Source organism: Megalobrama amblycephala, linkage group LG11, assembly GCF_018812025.1.
Source record: "Megalobrama amblycephala isolate DHTTF-2021 linkage group LG11, ASM1881202v1, whole genome shotgun sequence".
Lineage (NCBI taxonomy): Eukaryota > Metazoa > Chordata > Actinopteri > Cypriniformes > Xenocyprididae > Megalobrama > Megalobrama amblycephala.
The window spans coordinates 20,097,434-20,121,743 of NC_063054.1; the positions used below are offsets into that span (position 1 = coordinate 20,097,434).

At 36.2% G+C, this 24,310-nt stretch overlaps 3 protein-coding genes and 1 long non-coding RNA gene across 4 annotated transcripts in view; 1 reads left to right on the top strand and 3 right to left on the bottom strand.

The window, feature by feature from the left end:
- brf1b (BRF1 RNA polymerase III transcription initiation factor subunit b) overlaps positions 1–24,310 on the top strand; it is a 92,200-nt gene that overhangs the window by 884 nt on the left and 67,006 nt on the right. Inside the window, 3 exon segments of the mRNA XM_048206642.1 lie at positions 4–204; positions 15,672–15,752; positions 18,904–19,077. Of these exon segments, the coding sequence (XP_048062599.1) occupies positions 24–204; positions 15,672–15,752; positions 18,904–19,077 (436 nt within the window). The 5' untranslated portion in view covers positions 4–23.
- LOC125277977 (zona pellucida sperm-binding protein 4-like) lies at positions 3,821–7,095 on the bottom strand. The gene is made up of 5 exons (XM_048206640.1): positions 6,895–7,095; positions 6,639–6,808; positions 6,132–6,229; positions 5,189–5,268; positions 3,821–5,051 (listed from the first exon to the last, which is right to left on the bottom strand). Exons 2-5 carry the CDS (start codon positions 6,786–6,788, stop codon positions 4,933–4,935), a joined length of 447 nt encoding a protein of 148 aa, XP_048062597.1. The 5' UTR covers positions 6,789–6,808; positions 6,895–7,095; the 3' UTR covers positions 3,821–4,932.
- On the bottom strand, positions 10,125–12,097 carry LOC125277976. The gene is made up of 5 exons (XM_048206639.1): positions 11,899–12,097; positions 11,511–11,734; positions 11,275–11,440; positions 10,559–10,767; positions 10,125–10,458 (listed from the first exon to the last, which is right to left on the bottom strand). Exons 1-5 carry the CDS (start codon positions 11,927–11,929, stop codon positions 10,255–10,257), a joined length of 834 nt encoding a protein of 277 aa, XP_048062596.1. The 5' UTR covers positions 11,930–12,097; the 3' UTR covers positions 10,125–10,254.
- LOC125277979 lies at positions 14,679–15,649 on the bottom strand. The gene is made up of 3 exons (XR_007187025.1): positions 15,197–15,649; positions 15,060–15,124; positions 14,679–14,968 (listed from the first exon to the last, which is right to left on the bottom strand). It is a non-coding gene; the product is annotated as an uncharacterized LOC125277979 (long non-coding RNA).

Consider the following 24,310-nt stretch of genomic DNA (forward strand, 5'->3'; position numbering starts at 1 on the left):
CAGGTCTGAATCTTCCTGCCAGTATGAGTCGTCAGTGTAAGAACTGTGGTGGAGCAGACATCGACACAGACCCAGCCCGGGGTAGTGCAGTCTGCACAGCCTGTGGTTCGGTTCTGGAGGATAATATCATCGTATCTGAGATTCAGTTTGTGGAAAACAGCGGAGGGGTGTCTTCAGCGGTCGGCCAGTTTGTATCCGCAGATGGTAAGAAAGAGCTATTCATTTGAACCTGAACACAGTTTTTGGACTAGGTGCATCATCCACCTGTGTTTTAAAGGGGGACCAGTGTGTGTGTGTTTGTTTTATAGGTGCCCTAAAATCAAAATTGAATTTACCTTGGCATAGTTGAATAACAAGAGATATACATTGAGTTTCAAACACCATTGCTTCCTCGTTCTTATGTAAATCTCATTTTTTTAAAAGACCTCAGAAAAACAGGCGAATCTCAACATAACACTGACTGTTACGTAACAGTCGGGATCATTAATATGTACGACCCCAATATTTGCATATGCCAGCCCATGTTCAAGGCATTAGACAAGGGCAGCCAGTATTAACGTCTGGATCTGTGCACAGCTGAATCATCAGACTAGGTAAGCAAGCAAGAACAATAGCGAAAAATGGCAGATGGAGCGATAATAACTGACATGATCCATGATTACATGATATTTTTAGTGATATTTGTGAATCGTCTTTCTAAATGTTTCGTTAGCATGTTGCTAATGTACTGTTAAATGTGGTTAAAGTTACCATTGTTTCTTACTGTATTCACGGAGACAAGAGCCGTCATTATTTTCATTATTAAACACTTAAAGTCTGTATAATTCATAACACAACTTCATTCTTTATAAATCTCTCTAATAGTGTGGCATTAGCCATTAGCCATGGAGCACAGCCTCAAACTCATTCAGAGTCAAATGTAAACATCCAAATAAATATTATACTCACATGATCTGACACATGCATGCATTATGCATGATGAACATCTTGTAAAGATCCATTTGAGGGTTATATTAGCTGTGTGAACTTTTGTAAATGCACTGTATTATAGTCGAGAGCTCGGGGGGGCAGGGAGCGCGCGATTTAAAGGGGCCGCAGCCTGAATCTATGCATAGTTAATGATGCCCCAAAATAGGCAGTTAAAAAAATTCATTAAAAAAAATCTATGGGGTATTTTGAGCTGAAACTTCACAGACACATTCAGGGGACACCTTAAACTTATATTACATCTTGTAAAAACTGGTTCTAGGGCACCTTTAATTAATGCTCAAAGCAATATACAGTGTAACAATAAAAAAAGGAAAAGGTGGAATTTAAAAGCAATATAAACTGGAAATAATGACAAGTTTTGAGAATTACATGGCACTAGAAATAGGAAAAGAATTGGAAACAGGTAATACAAGACAATTTTAATGTTTAATGTTGACAATTTAAATGTGAGATATTGCTCAATTTCTTTTATACAAAAAAAAGAGAGGTCTAAAATTTCAATATTTGGATCTGTGAATGTGGAAACTGGTAATCAACAGGATCAGATTCATTACATAAAATTATTCTTTTTTTTAGACTGATCATAATCAACAAAGCTTAGAACCACATCCTTGCATTACAATCACGCTCATAAATTTCACTCCTAATAAATCCTGAAATACCTTGCTAATTTTTTTAACAAATGGACTAATCCTAAAAAAAAAGATAGATTAGATAAGGCTAGATCCTTTTATTGTCCTCGAGGAGGAAATTTGTTTACGGATAACTGTCAGTCTACAGTATGCTGGTTGAAGTTGCTGAAGATGTTGGTCCAGTATAATACCAAGATATTTAAAATGCTCCATCCTTTCAACCTTCTCTCCATTGATAATAATGGAAGAATGGGTTTGATTGAAATATTAATGTGAAGAAAGTTATTGTCGCACCAAGAACTAAAATATGCTATGGAGCGTTGATAGTCCATCAGAGAATCATTGTCCTTATTCAGCAGCACAAGAATGGCAGTGTCATCTGCATATTTGAAATCTCTTCTGCTTATATGCGAATTGGAAACAGTCTAGAAATTGAGTGACATACGGAAATATGTTTTTGACCATTTTCTCAAAACATTTCATTATAGAGGTTAAAGCTACAATATGTAGATTTTTTCGCCGCTAGAGGTTGCCTATTCAAAACAAAGGTGTAGCTTGATGACGTTGAGTTTGAGCACGGAATCTTGGGAAATGTGGTCTTTACCTCACAGCCAGTGGGAAAAAAATCAAGACCGGACTTGGGCAGAAATCATGTTCATGGATGAGATTATTAAAATTACTGTAGAATGAAGCAGCACATGCCGAGTGATGCTGGAGCTGAACGAGGCAGCTGGAGAGATTGCTAATGAAAGACGAATACGACACATGCCTCGACAGCAGCGGAACTTTTATCATGCCACAGTCGCTGCTTCCGCTTCTTCTGGTCAAGCGTATGTGGGGTAACACAGCACTGTTTATCATATTAGATACATTTTAACTATGTTCAAAATGATATGTTTCTCTCTGCATTCACTTGGCGGCTGCTGTGACTTGTTAACACGGCAGTAAGCTAGATTGATTTTAGAATATATTAATAAATTCTGGGTGGCTTGTGTTGATAAATGGCATGCAATTCATTTTAAAACATTTTTTATGATGGAGAAAATGCTGCAATACTTAGCTAATTGACAAAAGCGTTTTTCTCTGAAGCATGGTAAAAGCGTGGTACTCTCGTAAATTCAAGAAAACTAGATTTAAGCAATAAGACTAAACATGTTGAGTTATATAACAATAATTAATTTTCTGTCTATAAATGTAACCAAACAGTTGTTCCCTTGTCTAATAAAACATCCGTTAAAGCGTCTTTGTTGTTTCGGAAACACGGATATGACGCCATTGACAGGCGATTCCCAGACACATCCCGTATCCTTGGTTAAAATCGGGATTTTCTCACGATTTACAAATAGTTGAAAACATTTGGGATATTGTAAGTGCTCAACTGAACAAAATATATAACACTGGCCTAGCGGGTTTTGGATATTTTACTGCAAAATCTTACATATTGTGCCTTTAATGATACAGGCTTGTATTGATTTAACTCTGATGGATGAGATTTTTTGGGGACTGGAATAACAATTGATGATTTCCAGATAACAGGTATTGTTGAGGTACAGAGTGATCCAAAGAAAGATAGAATGAAGAATAGGGGTTAATTCCAGGGCGCAGTTTTTCAAGACCCACCCAGGTGCCGTATTTGATTTGCATTTAATGAGTTGAAAGTAGACATCCTGCCTGGTTAGAAGGGACCCATTATCAAACACTTGAAAGGGCAAAGAGACCTGAAAAATCAGGTGTGCAAACGAGTATAAAAATTAAGATTAGTGGCAAATGTGGTAGGATCTGATACAGAGATAGACTGGTTACAGGCTTGTCCCATAAGAGTCCTGACATGCTGAAAAGCCTATAATGTGGACATTGTATTAAGATATAAATGTGAGAGAGATTTTTTTGAGCATGCAAATGGACTTTGGTTCAAAACCCATCTTAATCCATATTAATAGTTTTTAGTTAAGAAAAATTGCAACTAAACATGACAACGATCAAGTGTGCATTTCATTTGCAAAAGCAGTTTTGACATTCTTATAGCAAATGATCCGGAGAAAGTTTGACAGGACTGGATATTACCCCTCAATTTGAATGGGCTTGACCTTTCCACCTGGGACTGTTTTTTGCCATGATATTAACCCATTAAAAAAAAAAAAAAAAAAAAAAAAAAAAAAAAAAAAATCTCATTGCACTTGCCCAATGGCTCAACACAACAAGAAGCAAAGTTCACAATTTGGATTCACTATTTATTTAACAGTGAAATCATATTTTTTACAGCCTCCATGGTCATCCTAGGAAAGAATGTTTGGTTCAGCATTAGAATATTGCTTAAATTTACTGTTGTATGATACTGCATGTTGCTTAATTGTACTATACATAATTCAGAAATGGAAAATTACCTCTTATTATTCCTTTATGAATGCTGGAACCGTAACGGCTTCTTTTACCAGGGAAGAACAGAGTCCCTCTCAATTTGTCATATGATGGTTTTATTGTTGAAAGCTTATGATCAGAACGAAAATGTCCATCTTTGTCTTTTTGCTGTTGTGTATGCATAGTAAGTAATTTCCTTGGATTATAATCATCTTCATGCATGAAATTATGCTCGCCTGCTACAAGGCCTTCATTTTCCCATCTGTACTCTTTAAGTGGCTGAGTACTGCTTTCAGTGGCAAGTTTGCTCTTACTCTTCATGTTGAATGTGGGAAGTATATAACTCTTCGAATGTTTTTGGTCCCATTCACTTTTGCTTGCTTCGAATTTGTTAGAAATAATATTTTTTGTGTAGCGCGAAGAATTATTTGAAGGCAGATTGATAATTAGTTGATCCGAGGAATGTTGAAAACCACTGTCAGGAGTGTAATTGTCCATGTTTTCTCTTAGGTGAAGCTGGTCACTCACTTCATTGCTATTTAGATTGTAGTTTGTTGGATAACCGGTGGTATTGAGAGACTGTAAAAAGGAAAGCAAGGTTTCATTTACGATGTGTGATGCATTTTTTGATCCCTTGTAGAAAGCTGAAGCTGAATGGTTACCAATCATCACAGAATTGTCTTGATTTAGAATACTCATTTTCATAGTTTTCTGTGGGACATCAACAAGGAATGACTTGTCCTCAAACAAGCCATTAAAAAAGTCTTGCTGCCCTGCATTTGTCATAGATGGACCAGAGTTGTGTTTGATAATCATTTGAGGGGTAAATTGCGCACCAGATTCCTTGAGTTGGGAACGCCTGTATGGATATGGAATATTGTTGGCGTCGTAACCGTTTTCTGACGTATAGCCAGGGTGTGGAAGTCCTCTTTGCAGAAATTGTGTATCCTCCTTATCTGTTGCACAGCAGCCTCTGCCAGACTTGATCTGGCTGTAAGAAAGTTTGTTTCGGCCAAGGTTTAGGGTCAAAAACAGAGGCTGTGTGAGAGCTGATAAGGTTTCCTTGTTGTCCTTTTAGGTTATGTGGAGATACATAAAGAGAACACATGAAAGCAATTCTTTTGATTAATTTTCCTGTAATAGAATGTGTCAGTATTAACCTTGTTAATACTGGTTACAGACACCTGTAGTGTCTAACTTTGACTTACCAAAGCTAGGATCTTCAAACAGTCTGGATGTAAAAACCTGTTGAACAGAGTCAAGTGGATAGAAGCATCTCACAGTGAACCTGAAATATTCATGAGGAAAAAAAAAAAAGAGGTGTTCAGAATTGTTTTCAAAGATTCAGTGTTATTTGGGTCATTGACAAATAAAGTGTTTTTAAAAAAAAATCTTTTCAAAACTGATGTAATACATATTTGAGTCATGAACAATGTTTAAACAAACTGTTAAATAACATTTCAAAGTGTTTAAATTCATTTTTGACTTTTTATGTCAGACGGTACAACCAAATAGTTGTATGTATACTGTAGTTGCACCACCTGACATGGGAAGTGTACCAACCTACCCATACTTGAAATTAACGGTTTTTACCAGTTTTTGAGAGAGATCTACAAACCCTTTCTTTCTGCCACAATGATCAGTTGGGGTCCTTTGGATGATGCATTATCATGTTTACAGTTATTACCTTGACAATTCATAATAAAAGAGCCATGTTTGCAGTTGTGAAACCCTGACATTTGAGAATATACAAATTGCTGGACAAAGGTTTTTCAATTATCTCAACAGCTTTAAAACTACTGATATTTATAAAAATTGTTTATATGAAAGGTTTCAAACCTAAAATTATGCCATAGTATTTAGTTTTAATTTTTTATTATTAAGACACCATTTTAAATAGTTTTCTTAGTCTGTTAATTTGTTCGGACAAGTTGCACCACCTGACATTTTGGAGGTTTAAGATAACAAAAGATAAAATATGTATTATATAAATGTACTAAACATGAATTCAAACTAAATAGGCTTTACAGAATAAAGTGATATACGTCATGAATTTATCAAATTATTTTAAAAGAAAGTAATGCACTTGGACACAAAAATATGCACGTCATGTCACTGACCCATTTAAATATTGACCAGTTAGACAAATACCTGAATTTTGATTCCCTTGTAATGGCCGTTTCCTGGTCAGTTACAGCACCTCCATCAGAAACGACCTCGTTTTCATAAACAATGTAGCCGTCACCCACCTACACGAGGATGCAGATTGCATTGGTGAATATATATACACTACTCTCAAAGGTTTTAGGTCAGTACATTTTTAAAGAAATTAAAACTTTTATTCAGCAAGGAAGGACACATCAAAGAGTGATCAAAAGGAAGGACAGTTTTCATTTCAATGAATGCTATTGTGGCATGGTTTTTACAAAAATATTAAGCAGCACAACTGTTTTCAACATTAATAATAAGAATAAATGTTTTCTGAGCAGCAAATCAGCATATTAGAGTTTTTAAATTCTATTAATATTTCACAATATTACTGTTTTTAACTGCATTTTTAAATGCAGCTTTGGTAAGCTTAAGATAAACATCTTACTGAACCCAAACTTTTGAAAAGTTACAATAGTGTACTCATAAGCATAAGTTCAGTGCATTTACCAATAATCTAGTCCCACATGTGGACACACTAAAAGAAAACATGACCCTCGTTTCATCTGTTGCCTTGGGTCTGCATCTTCTGTCTAAAAGGGTTGTGCTGCTGGGTGGTACCGTTGGCCAGGTTTTTGTAGTGGTCGCCACCACTGTCATCACTCCATCTGTGGAACACACTAGAGGAATAGAAGTTGTTTGATTATTAGCTAAATGGTGCTATTTTATAGCTATTAAACCCTGTTAACATCTTATGGTATCTTGCCTGTTAGTTCATGCGTTTGAAAGTAACAGCGCTTTGATGTTCTCTTGTGAATCTCCAGAGTCTTTGAGTCTCTTATAAGAATCTCAAAGGTGCCAACAAAGTTTCTCAATGTGATGTCCTGGAAAATCAGAAAACTACAATGTTATAGAGTTATAATATTCCCAGCTTTATATTGTTGAAGCACTTACGCAAATTATTCAGTAAAATTATTTATAATTTTATGCTTTTTTTTTCTTTCCAATTTTTAGAAAGAACTCCCTCCCACAAGTTGCATTTTTACACTTTAGTGTCAAAACAAAGTTGGGATTTTATTTAACATTGGCTGTGTCCGAAACTTAGACAGCTGACTTGTTGCCTCACTGCCCTAAAGGCCCGATATACTTCAAGCTAAAATTGTGTAACGTCATTTTTGAACAAAATCAGGCCAAAACAAATGTTCGTTTCGTGTTTGTTTTGGGAGTTTGAAATAGCTTGCCAAAGCAAACTTTGCAAAAAAAATTGTGTTGGTAAACACCTTTGAACTACAGCAAATCAGCTGTTCTCCTGTAGTAGATGTCTACAGTACAACGTCACGAAGTAGCAGTTAAAGTTGCGTATGCGCAATAGAACACCAGAACGCCATCAGCAGCTGTTGCTTAAAGTCCTTACAGACTTTGCAGACAAAGTTTGTGCATGAAAGTACTTGCTGAAACTAATTTTGGACACACTTCTGAGGCACTGTAACAGTTTAATGATTTATAACAAGATAAAGAGCTTTGGTGATAACTAGCAAATATTACTTTATTAATTACAATAGTAATTTCTCACTAGAAATGACATCAAAAATGGAAAACATACATTTAAACAAAATCTGACCACCAACCTCAACATTCAGCTTCCACCAATTTTTTTTTTAGCTCAATTATCACAGAATGGAACACACAGAAGGATTGTGGGATATCAAAGGCAGTGAAGGATACATCTGTGCTGCCTTCAAAAATATCTCAGGAGGCGGCAGGAAGCAAATAGTGGATTCGGATGTGCCTTGATGCCTTCCTACTCTTCCTTTGAACGCATCCTCTGAAGGCAGCTTTTTTTTTAAGCTTTTGGACAGCCATTGATTCTGTTGATGCACAATTAACCCATATACAATGGAAGCTTGTTTCAGGCACAGAATATAACAATTTAATTGCTACTTTTTATCTCACAATTGCGAGTTTACATCTCACAATTCTGACTGCGAGTTATAAAGTCAGAATTGTGAGATATAAACTTGCAATTGTGAGAAATATTTTTTTTCTTGCAATTGACCCTTCGCCAGGAGTTTGATTGACAGGTGATCTAACCAATCATAATGAAGAATCCCCCATTTTGTCTGACAAAGCAGTCATGGGAGTTAGATTAATATAGGTGGACTTGAACTTGAAAAATGGTGTGTACTCGTGTCTTTCCGTGATTGAAACAACATTCCTTATGTGTTCATTCATGTTTATTTACTATAAATTCTAGTAAGAAGAGATGATGTCACGAGCCGCTTGAGGCACTCCGTCACAACACATTAAAGAGATTGAAACAACATTCCTTATGCGTTGTGATGTTCATTCATGTTTATTTGATGCTATAACTAGTAAGAAGAGCTGATCGGTTCACGAGCCGCTTGAGCTGAGGTAATAATTCACTATATTAAATTACACAAATATACACTACAGCGATCTGTCTTTAGATTAGATTTAGAAATAAGAACAACACATTAAAGAGCCACATTTCTTTAGAAATGACAAAATTTGAGACTTTTTTCATATCAAAGTAACCTGCTCAGTCTTAGGGAGTAACGCAATATTGTTGCATTACTTTTAAAAGTAACTTTCCCCAACACTGGTTGTCAGTGTCCTCTTTGCTCTACAACGTATTTTTCACTGCATGAGAACATGATGTGTGGCGAGAGATCGGCATGGCTTGTCAGACATAGCAACAGTAACTAAAAGGGGGCGGGTCTTTGCGAACGGTCAATTGCGAGTTTACATCTCACATTTCCGACTTTATAACTCAAAATTGCAAGTTTATATATCACAATTCTGACATTATGCAGTGGCGGAAACAAGCTTTCATAATATACTTCCATTTTAAGTGCATTTAGGAGATTTTGTTCCTTTACAAGCCAGAATTATTTCCACATGTTATCAATAGAGCAAGTTGTATTTAACTTATTCTAATATTAAAGGTGCCCTCGAATGAAAAATTGAATTTATCTTGGCATAGTCAAATAACAAGAGTTCAGTACATGGAAATGACATACAGTGAGTCTCAAACACCATTGTTTCCTCCTTCTTGTATAAATCTCATTTGTTTAAAAGACCTCCGAAGAACAGGCGAATCTCAACATAACAACGACTGTTACGTAACAGTCTGGGTGTACGCCCCCAATATTTGCATATGCCAGCCCATGTTCCCAACATTATGAAAGGGATTAGACAAGGGCAGAACGTCTGGATCTGCACAGGTGAATCATCAGACTAGGTAAGCAAGCAAGAAAAATAGCGAAAAATGGCAGATGGAGCAATAATAATTGTCATGATCATTGATAACATGATATTTTTAGTGATATTTGTAAATTGTCTTTCTAAATGTTTCATTAGCATGTTGCTAATGTACTGTTAAATGTGGTTAAAGTTACCATCGTTTCTTACTGTATTCACGGAGACAAGAGAGCCGTCGCTATTTTCATTTTTAAACACTTGCAGTCTGTATAATTCATAAACAACTTCATTCTTTATAAATCTCTCCAACAGTGTAGCATTAGCCGTTAGCCACGGAGCACAGCCTCAAATCCATTCAGAATCAAACGTAAACAATATAACAGTATACAATACTCACATAATCCGACGCATGCATGCCGCAAGCGCGAGCTCTGTGGGCGTGGAGCAGGAGAATTAAAGGGGCAGTAGCCCTGAATCAGCTCATTTATAATGATGCCCCAAAATAGGCAGTTAAAAAAAAATAATCTATGGGGTATTTTGAGCTGAAACTTCACAGACACATTCAGGGGACACCTTAGACTTATATTACATCTTTTTTTAAAAAGTTCTAGGGCACCTTTAAAAACAAAAGGAGATCTGAATCAAGACTGTCATCATGACATTATGAAAATCAGTATATAATTTGTGGTTTTCTTTGCCTCATAAATGTAGCCCGACGTGAAGAGTGGGACCTCCAGAGTCATACTGTGACTGTCGTTCATCAGTATGTAGCCCCTCAGTCTGGATAAGTCAGATGTGAGAGCTTGATGCCCCACACAGACTTCCCAAAGTCCGGCATGCCTCGAATGATCCATCCTGAATATTATGCTCTGTTCTGTACAGAAAGCAGTGACAGCTGGAGGAACTAAATGAGAGGGAAACAAATCAGACTCAGACTCTTGGTCACTTTCATGTCATGCGATTTAAATCTATTGACTCCTAAAGACTTACAAGCATCATTAACGTGTGCCACAACAGAGACACTGTAGAAAAATGTGTCGTTTTGTTCGATGATGTTAAGGGTGTAGTTAATCTCCACAGAGTACTGCAGAAGTCCTTCACCCAAGTACTGTTGATTAGAAAATTAGATTTTATATTTATAATATATAATTAAATATATAATATAAATATAATACTGTGGGAATAATAAACTAAAGAAAATCCCTCACCACACGATTGACAGCTTTATCTTTAAAAGGGACCTTGATGGTGATGCCGTGGGTCCCGTTAATGTGGGGAATTTTTGTAATGAAGTAATGGTGTTGAATGGCATCTGTTACTGACAGATAGTTCTCATTCAGCTTGATTGCAATGAGCTGCACATCCGCAGCAAAATTACCAAGATACATGGTGAACACTTCTTCATGAGGCAAAGTTTCTGTTATAGAGAAGAAAATATAAATCAATATAAAGGGTACGTTTACACCACAACGATGACAACGTTATCAAAACGATTCACATTCACACGGATCTGCGAAAACAACTAAAAACGCTGTATTATGCATGCCAGACAAGTAGCACATATGCAACCTTTTACAGAGCACTCACGCCAAACACCGCACTCACGCCACTAAAACACCATTGTCGTGTAAATGAACGGCCAAAATGCGTAAAAAGTTTTGTTTTTAGTTGAATATGGTATTGTGTGAATGGCCTCTTAGACAAAATAAATTTGCTATCGTATACATCAAAGACACTTTTAAAAAAAAAAAAAGGATAATGACACACATGTTTTTAGTTTTTTATAATAAGCATCATTTAGTTCTGTAAAAATGCAGAAAAATAATTAAAAGTCAGTTTTGAATATTGGTTATCAGAAGAATAATATGCACCAGTCATAAAAACAATATCAGTCTGTTGTATAACTGTATGGTAATGATCTCACCATCTATAGCGAAAAGATTCCGAGAAACTAGTGGCGTCTCCATAACTTGTAGCTGGTGATATCTGGTCTCCATTTCAGTACCATCCATAAACACATGTGAATAAATGTGCTCATAGTACAGGAAAGCCATGTAACTTTCTTTATAGACATTATTTTCCACCAAACTCTGCAACAAACAGCACAGATGAATTGATTTTGCATAAATATACAACATTGATTACCAGTCCAGTACATACCTTTCTGTAACCTCCTGGTGCACCAAATGGCACTGAAACATACACCACCTGGCCGTCTTCTCCCAGTATGAAGCCCATGTATTTCCTGGTGGCCTCGTCCAAGAGCTGAGCATCCACACCCAGCTTAATGCTCTTGCTTACAAACCCAGAGGGGTCCTGCACCAGCGGGGTCATGACTTTAGGAGTTCTCCACTGCAAAGTCACTCCATCAAATGAGCTAGGGGCTGATAAAGATGCAAGACTGAGAGGAAAGTACGGCCTATGAAAGCTTGAACGTCTATGAATGGCTGTTTTTGCATTAAAGATATTGTATGTACATTTAATAGTTAATCAACAATCAGTTATATAACTATAATGTATCAGAAATTGCACATGCCCAATGAGTTACCTATCGTGCATGCCGCAGATGTGTCAAGCATCACTACCGCCCATTTACATCTGAAAAACACTGTTGCATGAATCACCTCTACAGCAATGCCATCAATCTGAGGAAACAAGGTTGTTTCAACCTTCAACCATTAAATATCCTGAGATATTATCATGGTAAAACTTGCACAATTAACATATAAAGGTATAGTTAATGTAGTTCGCAAACAACAACAACAAAAATTATATATAAATTTAGGGCTGGGCGATATATCGCATGCGATTCTCACGCGCATTTCGTCAGTAAAGCCGGTTCCCTGATTACCGCTAAATCGCCATCACCTGCTTTCAAATGGAGCGCCTTTTAATAGACAAAGCCGTAGTTCACGGACAAGCCACGCAAAATCGCGTTCAGTATCGAAGATGAATCGACTTCGATAATGAACCCGATTTTGCGTGGCTTATCAGTGAATTACGGCTCTGTCTATTAAAAGGCGCTCCATTTTAAAGCAGGTGATGGCGATTTAGCGGTAATCAGGGAACCGGCTTTACTGACGAAATGCGCGTGAGAATCGCATGCGATATATCGCCCAGCCCTACCTTCTTTCACAATGCATAAGTTTATTTCTGTGAATGTGTGAGACTTCCGATTCATTGGCCCCAATAAGTAAACAACTTAAAGAATAACCAAGTGTAGGAAATGGTAAAACTATTTGCGTTACCAACCAGTGTGTTGATGATTATGACAATACATTAAAATAATATGATAAATACCAGTTGGCACTTTAACAAGCCATTTTGTACAGCTAAAAATAACAAGAAGCAAATGACACTAGAAGCCAGACACATTAAATTTACAAATGGACACATCTGCTCTTACATGAAAAATAAGGTGGATGGATAGAACAACATTGTGGTCAATGCAAAAATTTAACCCCTTTGATTTTCATTTCATACTACTATTCAAAACTTTGGAGTTAGTACGATTATTAAAAGAACTAAATTTCATTCAGTAGGGATGTATTAAAGGTGCTAAAGAGGATGTTTTGTTTTATACATTTTTGCAATATTACTTGAAACTGTCTTTACTAACTGATAAAAGACTATTTATTAGGTGCACTGAAAGGAATAATATTAATATACATCATCTGTGCACGAGGTAGGGCCTTAAAAACATCAGCCAATCGTTTACGCGATCATCGCGTAAACGATTGGCCCTCTGGCTTGTCAATCACTGCCGTGATGTTCCTTGTGAGAGACGAGCGCGGCTGAGCGCTCCAGTAACTTTCCACACTCCACAGGCGCCGCATGCAATGTTTTTGTCAGGAGACAGGAATAACAACTGCAGATTATCAGTTACCTGCGGTGAGTCCGACATAATGAATCCACTAACACGACACAGCGAATGCCGGTGGTAAACACTCATGTTCCAATACGAGTGTTTACGAGTTTTGGGAGGCGTTCCTTCGAAGGAGGGGGGTTGTTCTTACGCATGCGCTCATTTAAAAAACTCAGTAACAGTCTTTGGTTTCTTAGCACCTTTAAATTGATCAAGAGTGACTGTAAAAAAAAGAATCCTTAAATGTATCAAGGTTTACACAAAAATATTAAGCTGCTGAAAATTCAGCTTTGCCATCACTAGAATAAATTTTAAAATCTATTCAAATAGAAAAGAGTTCATTTTAAATTGTAATAATATTTCACAATATTACTGTTAAATGCAGCCTTGATGAGCAAAAAAGACTTCTTTCAAAAGCATTAAAAAATCTTACCAACCAACTTTTGAAAGGTAGTGTATGTACAAAACACACCAAGACATTGTTCAAAATAATAAATAAAGTAGGTCATATAGGTTTAGAATGACAAGAGGCTGTATAAATAATGACTGAACTATCCCTTTAATTTTAATTTCACCTGCCTCTGTGATCGTTGAATGTGGCTGATTGTAGGCAGAGCGAAAGACCACCCTGTTTGGAGTGGAATCAACCATGTATCCCATTCGCCTGGCATCAGAGATGGACATCGCATCCAAGCGTTCCTGATTCAGAAACATTATCTTCCACTCAGAGATGGCAGATTGCTGGGCCTACAAGTGGAGATACAGAGCTAACAATGAGAAATTCAAACTGTAGAAGTTCACACCTCCCATTAAAGCACCAGGATTTCTTACTAAAGCAAGAGCAGCCAGCCAGGCTTCATTAGTAGTGCGGTTATCGGATGAGCAGGGCGTATCTCTCGCCAGCGTCACCTAGTTCAGAGAAAAACAGATAATGCTGAATACTTGTATTATTTATATACTATTATAGTATTTATTAATGTTTTGATTTAGCATATACATTTTAAATTATTTTTATATTTAGCTGTGCTTTTCAGCTTTTGTGATTGATTTATTTAGCTTTAGTTTATATTTCAGTTTTAGGACTTTTTCAAGTTTATTCAATATATTTTATTCAAATTAACAGAGATTTTAATTAACAGTAACACTACTGCATATCACACAGGATTTATATTGCCTGCCTCACAAAATCCTACCTCTATGTAGTTTTCTTCACAGAGGATCTCTTTGGCAGACCAGTCAGCCGGCAGCGTGCAGGTCTCTGAGAGATTGAATTTATTCTCTTTGCCCATATAGTCAGTCAAAACAACATTCAGCTTAAAAAGGAAGTAGTTGTCATTCTATAAGACATCATGCAGCAGAAAACAATATTATCAAAAATGTATCCATATGCAAGACTTCTAGATATGATAGTTCTAGAGCTAACCAATCAATATTTTCTTTTTTAACTGAAGTCTTGCCTGGTTTTCGGTGTGGCAGGAGAAATAGGAAGCCCTCAGAGACGCCCGACCGTTCAAGTAGTTCAACGTGTAGCCACACATGGATCCATGACCCTGACTAATTGTATGCACTCCATTTTCAACTTAAAAATATGTACTGATAATGAGGATTAAAACATATTGTGTAATAATTTGTGGTACAGATTAACATCAAGTAAGCAGCGTACCTACAGCCTCAAATCTTGGGAGACGGCCTGAAAAACCCACATCAACAGACACCAAGAAATATCGATCACGACACTCGGTCTCAATGGCACCTGGAGCAATTAAAATTCATTACAGCTTTGGATTTAACAAAATGCACTATTATATATACCGAACTGGAGGTGTTCATCACAATAAACCGACCTTGTGGATCAGTGGAAACATAACTTCCATGCACCTTGCACAGTTGAAAGCAAAGCAAGAGAAACCTGTGGATGTTCTGCATGTCAGTTTTGTGATTCGATATGTTTTGATTTTTGTATATTCACACAGTGACTTACCCAAAGAAGAAGCTAACATTCAGTGCCATGATTTGACCAAAGCACTGGCTAGAGAAATATATAATTGTGCAATATTTTACTTAGAGGTAAAGCCAAATACTGTTGTGGTTCATTTGTATCTCCTCTGAGTTTCCCTGACTTGGTTATCAGTCTCAGGTGTGTCAATCAGACTTTGGTTGCTAATAGGAACACTTGTGTAGAGTGGAGCGCAATAGACTTTGGCAACCGTTAGGTGTCACTGTAGTAACGATACAACGACAAAACTGTTATTTACAAAAACAGCCACTGGAGTGTGCTATATAGCTTTATTTAAAGGCTTAAATTGTCACGTCTTGTAATAATAATAATAGGCTTGCATTTGTACACCTGTTTATATATTATAATTCAAAACTATTCCTATTTACTGTAAATTTCTGATTTCAGTTTGGCTTTCAAAACTTTAAACATAATACATTGTGTTTTGTGTTGTTTTCAGGTACTTCCAAAGCTCCGGTCCTGGGCAGTGGGTTCCACACAAGTCTGGGAAAAGAATCACGAGCTCAGACGCTCCAGAACGGTAGGCGTACCTTTATATTAGTCAGCAGCAGTGTGTAGGTGCAGTCAGTGAATGATCGTGGTTTATAAAACACGTCCAGGCTTAAAGGGGCAGTTCACCCTAAATGAAAAGATCTGTCATTACTTACTCACACTCATGCCGCTCTAAACCCGTATGACTTTCTTTCTTCAGTATACAGCACAAAAGGTGAATTTTTGAAGAATGTCACTCTTTTCCACATAATGAAAGTGAATGCAAAGGGTGCTGGCAAGCTCCAAAATGACAAAAAGGAGTGAAATAAAAGTACCCCATAGGTCTCTTGCATTATATTCCACATCTTCTGGAACAAAGCCAAATGGTAGACTGTAATTTAATTTAAAATCAAATATGGCAGTAGATGCATCACATACAGCATTCTCATTTGTAGGCAAATATTCCTTCAATATTATGTTTCATTAACTCATCTACATTCATTTCTGACCCAGTTACATCCCAAGCGCTAATTAAATTTATATAATTTGCATCTGTGCTTTTCTGAAGATCACACAAGACATAATTAACTGTTGATCCATTTCATAGAGCTCTCTGATAAATGTCTTTTAATTGAGTAAATATGTGCGATTCAGAAGAACTGTGAGAACAATGTGTTTTGTGGCATAAATTCACACATTGCTCAGTTACAGCTGCCTGTCCTGGTGTGTTTTTCCAGAGCTTTAAGAACTAAAAGCGATAACACAGTCTCAAAATACTTTCAGAATCAAGGTCACCAACTGTATAAACACTTGATTCATAATGACTCTTCAACTATTATTCACAGACACATCTGATAATAGTTTAAAAACCTTTTAAATGATTTACACATACATGTGCATAGAAATATGTCTGGCAGGTAGTTGTAGTAGATTCTGGGAAACTCATTTCCGACTTCACAAACACAAGATTTCATTCATTAAATAAAGGTGCCTCGTGTCCCTGCAGTGTTGCGGCAGTTATGTAATTCTGCTGTCATTTAGGGAGGTCACCGCAGACCTGGCTGCTAATCCAATGGCATGTGCAGCGTGAAAAATACTCTGGGATTAGACAGGTCTGGAGTGTGTGACGGAGGGTTGGCACACAGTGGTTCCAGAATAGAGGGATTATGCTCTTAAAAGCTTTCAGAGTTATTTTTGGCCAACACGACACTTGACACTGCAGCTTTTGGGCTCCACAGTTGAGGGACAAAAAGTCCAGCATCCACTTTAACATCTGTGGCTCTGTGATTATGTTAACTCTATACCGTAGGCTAAAGCAAGGGTTTTCATACCTTTTTATGCCAAGGAAGGAACCGCAAATATGATGCGAGGGACTGCCTTCCTAAAGCATAAAGGCAGCTATTTATTTTACTGTATAAAGAAGACATACTTGTACTGTGGGAAAAAGGAATATATGTACCCTTCAAAAGTTTGTAAACATTACAATTTTTTAATGTTTTATGCTCACCAAGGCAGCATTTATTTAATCAAAAATATATTAAAAACAGTAATATTGTGAAATATTATTATTTTAATATATTTAGACATGTAATTTATTCCTGTGATGGCAAAGCTGAATTTTCTGCATCATTCAGTCTTCAGTGTCACATGATCCTTCAGAAATCATTCTGACATGCTGATTTGCTGCTCAAGAAACATTTCTTATTATTATCAATGCTGAAAACTGTTTTTGCTGCTTAATATTTTTGTGGAAACAATGATACCATTCAAACATTTGAGGTATAATAAAAAAAGAGAGAGAGAAATTAATACTTTTATTCATCAAGGATGCATTAAATTGATTAAAAGCGATAGTGAAGATATTTATAATGTTACAAAAGATTTCTATTTATTAATTTCTTTAATAAATGTAATAAATGCAAATAAATTCTGTTTATTTAACATAAAAAATCCTGAAAAAGTATCACCATTTCCACAAAAATGTTAAGCAGCACAGCTGTTTTCAACATTGGTAATGATAATAATAATAATAATAATAATAATAATAATAATGTTTCCCGAGCATCAAATCAGCATATTAAAATATTTTCTGAAGGATCATGTGACACTGAAGACTGGAGTAATGATGCTGAGAATTCAACTTTGATCACAGGAATAAGTTACATTTTAAAATATATTCAAATAGAAAACAGTTATTTTTAATTTCTAATAATATTTTGCAAAATTACTGTTTTTACTTATTATTATTATATATTGAATATATATTTATGATATTAAAGAACATACATATTTAATTATTTAAAAATATTATTATTAAAGTACAGTTAGCTGAATAAACCTAAAAGGTAAACTTTATAAAATAGAATATCAATAATACAATAATCATGTTTAAACTTATGATTTATAAAGTATTTATGAAATAGAATAAGGCAGAAATCATTTAAAATTTTCTTTTTTCCCCGAAAGTTTCCTCGGACCCATTTGCAGCCCCTTGGGTGTCCACAGACGCCACTTTGAGAACCCCTGGGCTAAAGAAAAAGTTAGATTCATCTATGCATCTGCTGAACTCATTACTGGATACAGTATCTGTACATTTAGAGGACAGACTGATGAAAGAATTTGTTTCTTATAAACATGTATATGTGTGCAATTTCAAGCATAATTAATGACCTGAACTTGTGAAACTCATCAACTCCATCTGAAGCGACCTAAATCTTTCTCATTGTTTACAATGTGGAAGACTTTCACTGTCTGGGTGAACAAGGTCTTTTGCTAAATGATGTATTAAGTAAACAGAACTCTGCAAGATAGACTATCGGACTGTGTTTTTTTAATGTGGATTTTAATATGCTAAACACATCGAGGTCCACCGTGGGATTTCAGGGCAGACTGATTTATGTGACCAATGAATTACAACGTGGCCTGTTTTGAGATCATCTGTGAAGGAGTAAAATGTACGACTGTGAAAGAAGGGGAAAGAGGGACGTGGCCTCACACGGGACGTAAAACAGCTGTCTTTCTGCCCGTTTTCACTTCCAGGCTCCATTAAAAGCCTGTCTGGCTGTGCACCGTTCTCATGACATCAGTGCTACTGGAAAACCAAACACCTGCGTGTGAAGTCATGCCTCGGTGCGCAAGCGTGCGTGTATGCATGTGTGTATGTTTGCTCAATCTGATGCATATGTGTGTCCTGTCTCTAGGGAAACGGCAGATACACAACCTCGGCAGCCAGCTGCAGCTGAACCAGCACTGCCTAGATACGGCCTTTAATTTCTTCAAGATGGTGGTGAGCAAGCACTTGACACGAGGGCGAAAGATGACACACGTCATAGCCGCCTGCCTCTACCTGGTCTGCAGGACAGAGGGAACTCCACGTATCCTTCCCACAATGATCCCTAGGGTGTGAAACCCAAGTGAAACTCTTTGTGAATGGTAATCCATGGAGAAAAGTGTGCACATTCAACCCAAATTAGGTGCATGATTTAGCAAAATTAGAAAGAAAGTGTCGATGTTTTGACCTTTCAAGTTTTTAATAGGCAAAATTTCTGTAGCTCAAACAGTAGAGTGTGGCACTTGAAACCCCAAGGTCATCAGTTTGATTCCCAGAGAATGCATGAACAGATAAAATGTATACATTTTAAAAGTGCCTGCCAAATGCATAAATGTAAATACAAAGAAAATGAGGTTTGAGAGCAAAAATATTAGTTAGTGGCTTTTTTTCCCATCCTTTTTTTTTTTTTTTTTTTTTTTAACTGTAATTGATGGCAATCAGTGAAAGTAAGGCAAACTGGCTGCTTATATTGTTCCATTCAGTTTCATGGGAAATTTTTGACATATTTGTTGCTTGTCGCTTTAAAAAGTGTATTTTATATTATATATATATATATATATATATATATATATATATATATATATATATATATACACTGCGTTCCAAATTATTATGCAAGAGACAAATCAGTAAGATTTCTGTACAATAAACATTCAGATTTTAGTTTTTCTAATAAAATTTTTGTTATACCTGGTATCAGACAAAATAATTTGCCAGATCTATGGAAACCCTACTTAGAGGTTGTTCCACATTATTAAGCAAGTCACAGTTCTCATGAAATATGGGATGAAGAAAGATCTTTTTGAAGATGAAAAGCATGAAATGGTGCAATGTTGTGCAAAAGGCATGAAAACAACTAATATTGTATGAAACTGAATGGTGATTATCGAATTATCATAAGATTTGTGAGTGATTTAGAGCACAGCAGAACTCGGTCAGATAAAGGCTTATTAATGAAAGTTCCTGTCAAAAAATTAATTGTATTAAAAGGGCAGCTATAAAAAAAGCCAGTGTTGAGCAGCAAACAGGTATTTGAAGCTTCTGGTGTCTCTGGAGTCTCAAGAAGCTCTCCATGCAGGCTGGCAGTTGTGCGTAAAGATGCATTTCAGCCACTCCAAACCAAACCTCACAAAGAGAAACATTTACTGTGGGTTTAGAAATACATTAAGACTAATTTTTAAATAGTTTTATTCACTGACTAATGCCATACTACAATGGATGGTCTAAATGGATGGATTTCTGGATGGTTGGTGAATGGAGCAGTCAGTCAGCAAGGAGCTAGCGGGTGATGATTTGTGCTGGATTATTGGGAAGTGAGATGGAGGGTATTAAAATGACTTTTGCAAGATATGTGGAGATCATAACTGGCCATTTTCAGCTATGGTATAAAAAGGAGGATAGTGCATAGTACAATGCACTGTTGTACAATGCACTATGCACTATCCCATGCTGCAAAAAAACACCACAGCAATAAAACTGTTTGAAAATGTATTTCTAAACCCACAGTAAATGTTTCTCTTTGTGAGCTTTGGTTTGGAGTTGCTAAAATGCATCTTTACGCACAACTGCCAGCCTGCATGGAGAGTTTCTTGAGACTCCAGAGGCACCAGAAGCTTCAAATACCTGTTTGCTGCTCAACACTGGCTTTTTTTATAGCTGCCCTTTTAATACAATTAAATTTTTTTGACAGGAACTTTCATTAATAAGCCTTTATCTGACCGAGTTCTGCTGTGCTCTAAATCACTCACAAATCTTATGATAATTCCATAATCTCCATTCAGTTTCACACAATATAAGTTGTTTTCATGCCTTTTGCACAACATTGCACCATTTCATGCTTTTCATCTTCAGAAAGATCTTTCTTCATCCCCATATTACATGAGAACTGTGACTTGCTTAATAATGTGGAACAACCTCCAAGTAGGGTTTCCATAGATCTGGCAAATTATTTTGTCTGAGATTGATACCAGTTATCTAAAAAGACATGGATAAATAAACGAACAAACATTTTCTTAGAAAAACTAAAATCTGAATGTTTATTGTACAGAAATCTTACTGATTTGTCTCTTGCATAATAATTTGGAACGCAGTGTATATAATATATACACAGATGCAAAAACCTCCAAGTCCATCTGACGTTTTCTTTTAAATTAGCATTTTTTACCAGGCTCCTAATGAAATGCCTTCTTTTCAAAAATGTCACTTTAGTCAATTCATTGGTATTTAACCAATTTTACTGTCTTTTGCTGCAAAACCAAGTCCATGTGTGCTTTTTTTTTTTCTTCAAAAAGTCCATCTCTTTGGACAACAAGACATAGTAAAATGTCAGTTTCTGTCAGTTTTACTGCAGGAAAAAGAACACTGTTGTGTTTACTTTCTACTGGAAACATGATAAAAACTTGATAGGAAACATGATAAAAACTTGATACAAAACATGATAAAAACAGGCTCATATGCACACATCATTCATCTGGAAATCATATGATTCGATTTGCGTCTTCCAATTGGTTTTTCTGTGGACTTAGAGGCTTTTGCTGACAAAGGGAAGTGGCGTTTAGTGGTTTCTGCCAACGAACCGTTATTTCTGAATGGGCTGATGCTGGGATTTAGAGGATTTGAAGCGAAAGTATTTGATGAGCGTATACTATGTGGGGAGAACATTCGCTCAATATCATGGTGGTGTTTAGCTGCTTTTGCATCTGAACTCTTCATATAAATATATTTAATTTCATAATAATTAACTGTTTTGGCTGCTGGTATAAGAAACTAGCTGAATATGCAAGATTTCCTTGGATTACACTTTATTTCGATGGTCCACTTTAGACGGTCTACTAACTATAACTTCGCAACTACATGTCAACTAACACTCATTAGAATGTTAGAACTAGACCATTAGATTAGGGTTAGGTGTAAGGGTTCAGGTCATTTATTTCCTTTCCTTAGCCAGCTTCATCAGAAGTTGGAACAGAACCAAACCAGCATAAACCAACCTGGACTAAGCATATAAATTCATGCTGGTCTAAAATAGTCTCTTTTACCACTCCATGCTTTCCCTAGGGAAAACCCAGTTCAGGGTCTGAAGGGATGTGTCAGGATGTGAAAACAATAGTGCTACAATATACTGTCAAAGGCAAAAGAGAGGAAAAGGAAGAGTGTTTACTGCACCTTTATGAATCTCAGAGGATGTTCCCTGGAGTAAATCACGGAAAGCAGCCCAGCAAGTCGCTCTTTGAGTCACTCCTCCCTCATTTTGTTAAAAAGATGTTCAGTGTCCATCCTGGTTGTGTACAAAAGATATTGAAGTGACACTCATTTAATCTAAAAAAATCATGTCCCCTTTACTGTAGTGAAAATGTGGAACTCAGTCAGTCATAGACTAAAATTCTGAAGCGATGTTTAAGGGAAAAAAGCATTTCCCTCTTCCACATTTTAAGGTTGTTTTCCCCCAAACCTGTCAAAATTGTGTTCTCAAATTATGGGTTTGAGACTCACCACACCTGTGTTTACAACACAGCACACCTGGATAGTGTTACACTGCTTTTTCTCTCTGTCTCACAAATAGACAGACTTACTCACACCGGCAAGCATATCCTATCTGTCTTCTTGGGTCACACCCAGATCTCTGCTCTGCTTTTGTGTAACGTCAGGCCTTACTGGTACCTAGTGTACCATTTAGAGTTGCCAAAGGAGAATTGTAAACTGTCCCTGGGTGGGGCTCTTTCAGTCACTTGCAAAGATTCAGTACTTCACGTTAAACAGCAGAAACACAAACAAGTCGTCCATTTCTTTACAGACCACCAAACCCATTCCAAATTGTGGAGTATTTTTAAATGTGTTCTGCTTTGCCTCATAAAATATCCCTGCATTTATCTCTTGCATCTTTGTGATATGATATACAGAATTATTTGGACAAGTATATTCGCTTGTATTATTATTTTTTTCATTCTCACATAAAGTACTATTTAATTACTTCATGTGAAAATTATCGACTTTCACTTTTAAGTGCGAAATTATTAAATTATTAAAGCTTCTTTCAAATATCTCAGCATTCTCCAGTTTCAGCATTTTCTTGTTCATTTTAGCCATTTAGCAGTGTTTTAACATTTTTGGAGTGTATTTTGGGAACAGCACATCTGTATAGACCAGGTTCTCTAAGGTGAAGATTGACTGTTCTGGAAACATTGTCTCAGTGAACTTCACTGACCTGATCTGTCGATTTTTGGGCTGACAGGTCATGATTTCAGAGGCTCATCATGCTGAGATTCTTGTTTTGTTGCTTACTGGTACATTTCTTACATAAATGCTCAGTTCTAAAGACAAGGAGCCCTTCAAATGCATGCATCTTACAAATATATTGGACACTACAAGTGCATTGGTAAAGAGTTAAAAAAACGAAAAAAATCATTTTAATTTACCCATTCATTATTAAACGTGTGATTTCTAGACCTGAAAAAGTTGTGTAAATTATTTGGGGATTTTTTTTTATTAAATATTTGATAACACTTTACAATAAGGTTCCATTTGTTAACATTAGTTAATACATTAACAATGAGGAATACATTTGTTACTAATATTTATTGATCTTTAAGTTTAACTGTTCATTATTAGTTCTTGTTAGCTCTGGTCCATTAAATAATATTAACAGAGCCAACTTTTGATTTTAGTAATGTATTAATAAACATTGAAATTAACATTAACTAAGATTACTAAATGGTTTACAAGTGTTTTTCATTGTAAGTTCATGTTAACTAATGTAGTTAACAAGTGGAACCTTATTGTAAAGTGTTGCCAAATAGAAATTGCAAGTAAAAAAACATTTTTAAAAATCCTTATCCAGTAAATCACGAATGACTGGAATGTCCTAAAGGCCTGTTCACACCAAAGACTATAACTATTACGATAATGATAAAGATATAGTTTTAAAAATCATTCCAAATATTAAAGTATAGCAGAGCCCACACCACAACTATAAAGATAACGGCACAGAGAAACAATATTGTTGGGATTACTTTCTGAACTTTTTTTTTCTTCCAGCTGCTGAATGATAAAAACATTGACAGCCAATCAGAATCCATCCTGCTTCAAGCATTTAAAGGGCCAGACGATAAAACTAGAGTGCATACTTAGAATAAACAGAGCATTATCATTTGTTGGTGTAGATGATAATATAGTTATTGTTATGGTTATCTTAATAGTTATCATTCTTGATGTGAATGGGCCTTCAAAAGTCATGGTACCTTTGAATATTGTTGTGGACAATGGGCGGCCTTGGAGTC